The 1,790-nt window shown below is 57.7% G+C and overlaps 1 protein-coding gene across 1 annotated transcript in view; it reads left to right on the forward strand.

Moving 5' to 3' along the window:
- EMH_0094130 (uncharacterized protein) overlaps window positions 1-1,790 on the forward strand; it is a gene marked incomplete at both ends in the record, with an annotated part of 20,333 nt that overhangs the window by 8,925 nt on the left and 9,618 nt on the right. The window contains one exon of the mRNA XM_013494929.1: window positions 164-1,763. Within this exon, the coding sequence (XP_013350383.1) occupies window positions 164-1,763 (1,600 nt within the window). The remainder of the gene's footprint in view (window positions 1-163; window positions 1,764-1,790) is intronic.

Raw genomic sequence — 1,790 nt, forward strand, 5'->3', positions numbered from 1 at the left:
GTTGTTGCGTCTTGCTTCTGCTGCTGCTGCTGCTGCTGCTGCTGCTGCTGCATCTTGCTTTCTTTGCTAAGCCTTGCTGCTGCTGCTGCTGCTGCATATTGCTGCTGCTGCTGCATGGTTTAATTGCGGCTACAGCAGCGTGTTGTGTGATGTGTTGCTGCAGTGTCTTCCCTCTGCAGCAGCAGCAAGTACAGCAGCAGCAGCAGCAGGAGCAGCAGCAGCAGCAGCAGCAGCAGCGTTCGTTACTTTGCTCGTAGCCGAGGGGAGTTGCAGCAGATGCATGCAGCAGCAGGAGCAGCAACGTTGCTGCTGTTTGGTTATATAAAGAAGCAAACTGAATTTGGGGTGTATGTATCTCTCGGGTGTCTGCATGCACAGGCTGTCTCTCCCTTTAAGCATGCAGCAGCAGAATTTGTTTTGTCGCAGCAGCACATGGCGCTGCTGCTGCCAGCAGGACTCACGGTCAAGGCTGCTCTGCTGCCGCAGCAGCAGCAGCAGCAGCAGCACCAGCAGCAGCAGCAGCAGCAGCAGCATGTGGTGGAGCTCAGACCCCATAAAATAAATAAACTGCTGCGAGAGCAAACCACAGATGCAGCTATTGCTGCTGTTGCTCTGCGTACACTGCAGGGCATGCTGCAGCAGCGAACAGCAGCAGCAGCAGCAGCAGCAGCAGCAGCAGCAGATGCAGCAGCAGATGCATGCGTCTGCAGCAACGCGCTGCAGTCTGGCCGCCTGCTGCGCTGCTCCTTTTATAAGATGACGGAGAAGGGGGGCTGCTTCAGGGTGGTTGGTTGCTGCTGCAGCAGTGCATGCGTTGCTGTTGCTGTTCCTCCTGCTTTCATGCCTCTCGTGCTGCAGCAGCAGCTGCAGCAGCAGCAGCAGCAGCAGGATGAAGAGGAGCAGCAGCAACAGTTTGATTGTCTTATTGTTGCTGCTGACTGCTGCAGCAGAACAGCATTCGGCTGCTGCAGCGGAGACCTGCTGCAGCCCTTCCTGCTGCTGCGGCAGCTAGCTGCGAAAATACACAAGAGCAGCAGCAGCAGCAGCAGCAGCAGCAGCAGCAGCAAAGTGCTGCGCTGTATTGTTGGCGCTGCTGCGGCAGGGGACAATGACGACGATGCTGCTGAAGAGAAGCAGCAGCAGCAGCAGCAGCAGCAGCAGCAGGAAGTGAGGGTTGTCTTGCAGAAGAAGGGGAAGATGAAGCAGCAGCAGCAGCAGCAGCAGAAGCAGCAGCAGCAGCAGCAGCAGCAGCAAGAGGAAGCAGCTGCTGTTTGGGATTGGAAGACGGATTGCATGCCCCCAGCGTTGCAGCAGCTGCTGCAGCAGCGGCTGCTCACTCAGCAGCAGCAGCAGCAGCAGCAGGAGCAGCAGCAGCAGCAGAGGAGAGGTGTTTTAGCTGCAGATATGGGGTTGCTTGCTGTTGCTGCTGTTGCTGTTGAGAAGGTGCTGTTCTGCTGCAGCAACGGCACTGAGCTGCTGCTGTCTCTTCCTGTCTTCGCGTTGACGCTGTCTCCTATCAGCAACAACGAACAGCAGCAGCAGCAGCAGCAGCAGCAGCAGCAGAAAGGGGAGGAGGGAGAGGAAGATGAAGCAGCAGCAGCAGCAGCAGCAACAGCAGCAGCAGCAGCAGCAGCTCCAAGTGCCTCTGCATCTCTCGTCGGCTGCCAGCTGGATCTGTTGGGCGCTCTCACTTCTGCTGCAGCAGCAACATCAGCAGCAACAGCAGCAGCAGCAGCAGCAGCAGCAGACAAGGCATTGCCGCAGTTGCTGCTGCCGCTTTGCTGCCGCTC

The sequence above is a fragment of the Eimeria mitis genome, genomic scaffold (genome assembly GCF_000499745.2).
Source record: "Eimeria mitis Houghton genomic scaffold, Emh_scaff134, whole genome shotgun sequence".
Lineage (NCBI taxonomy): Eukaryota > Apicomplexa > Conoidasida > Eucoccidiorida > Eimeriidae > Eimeria > Eimeria mitis.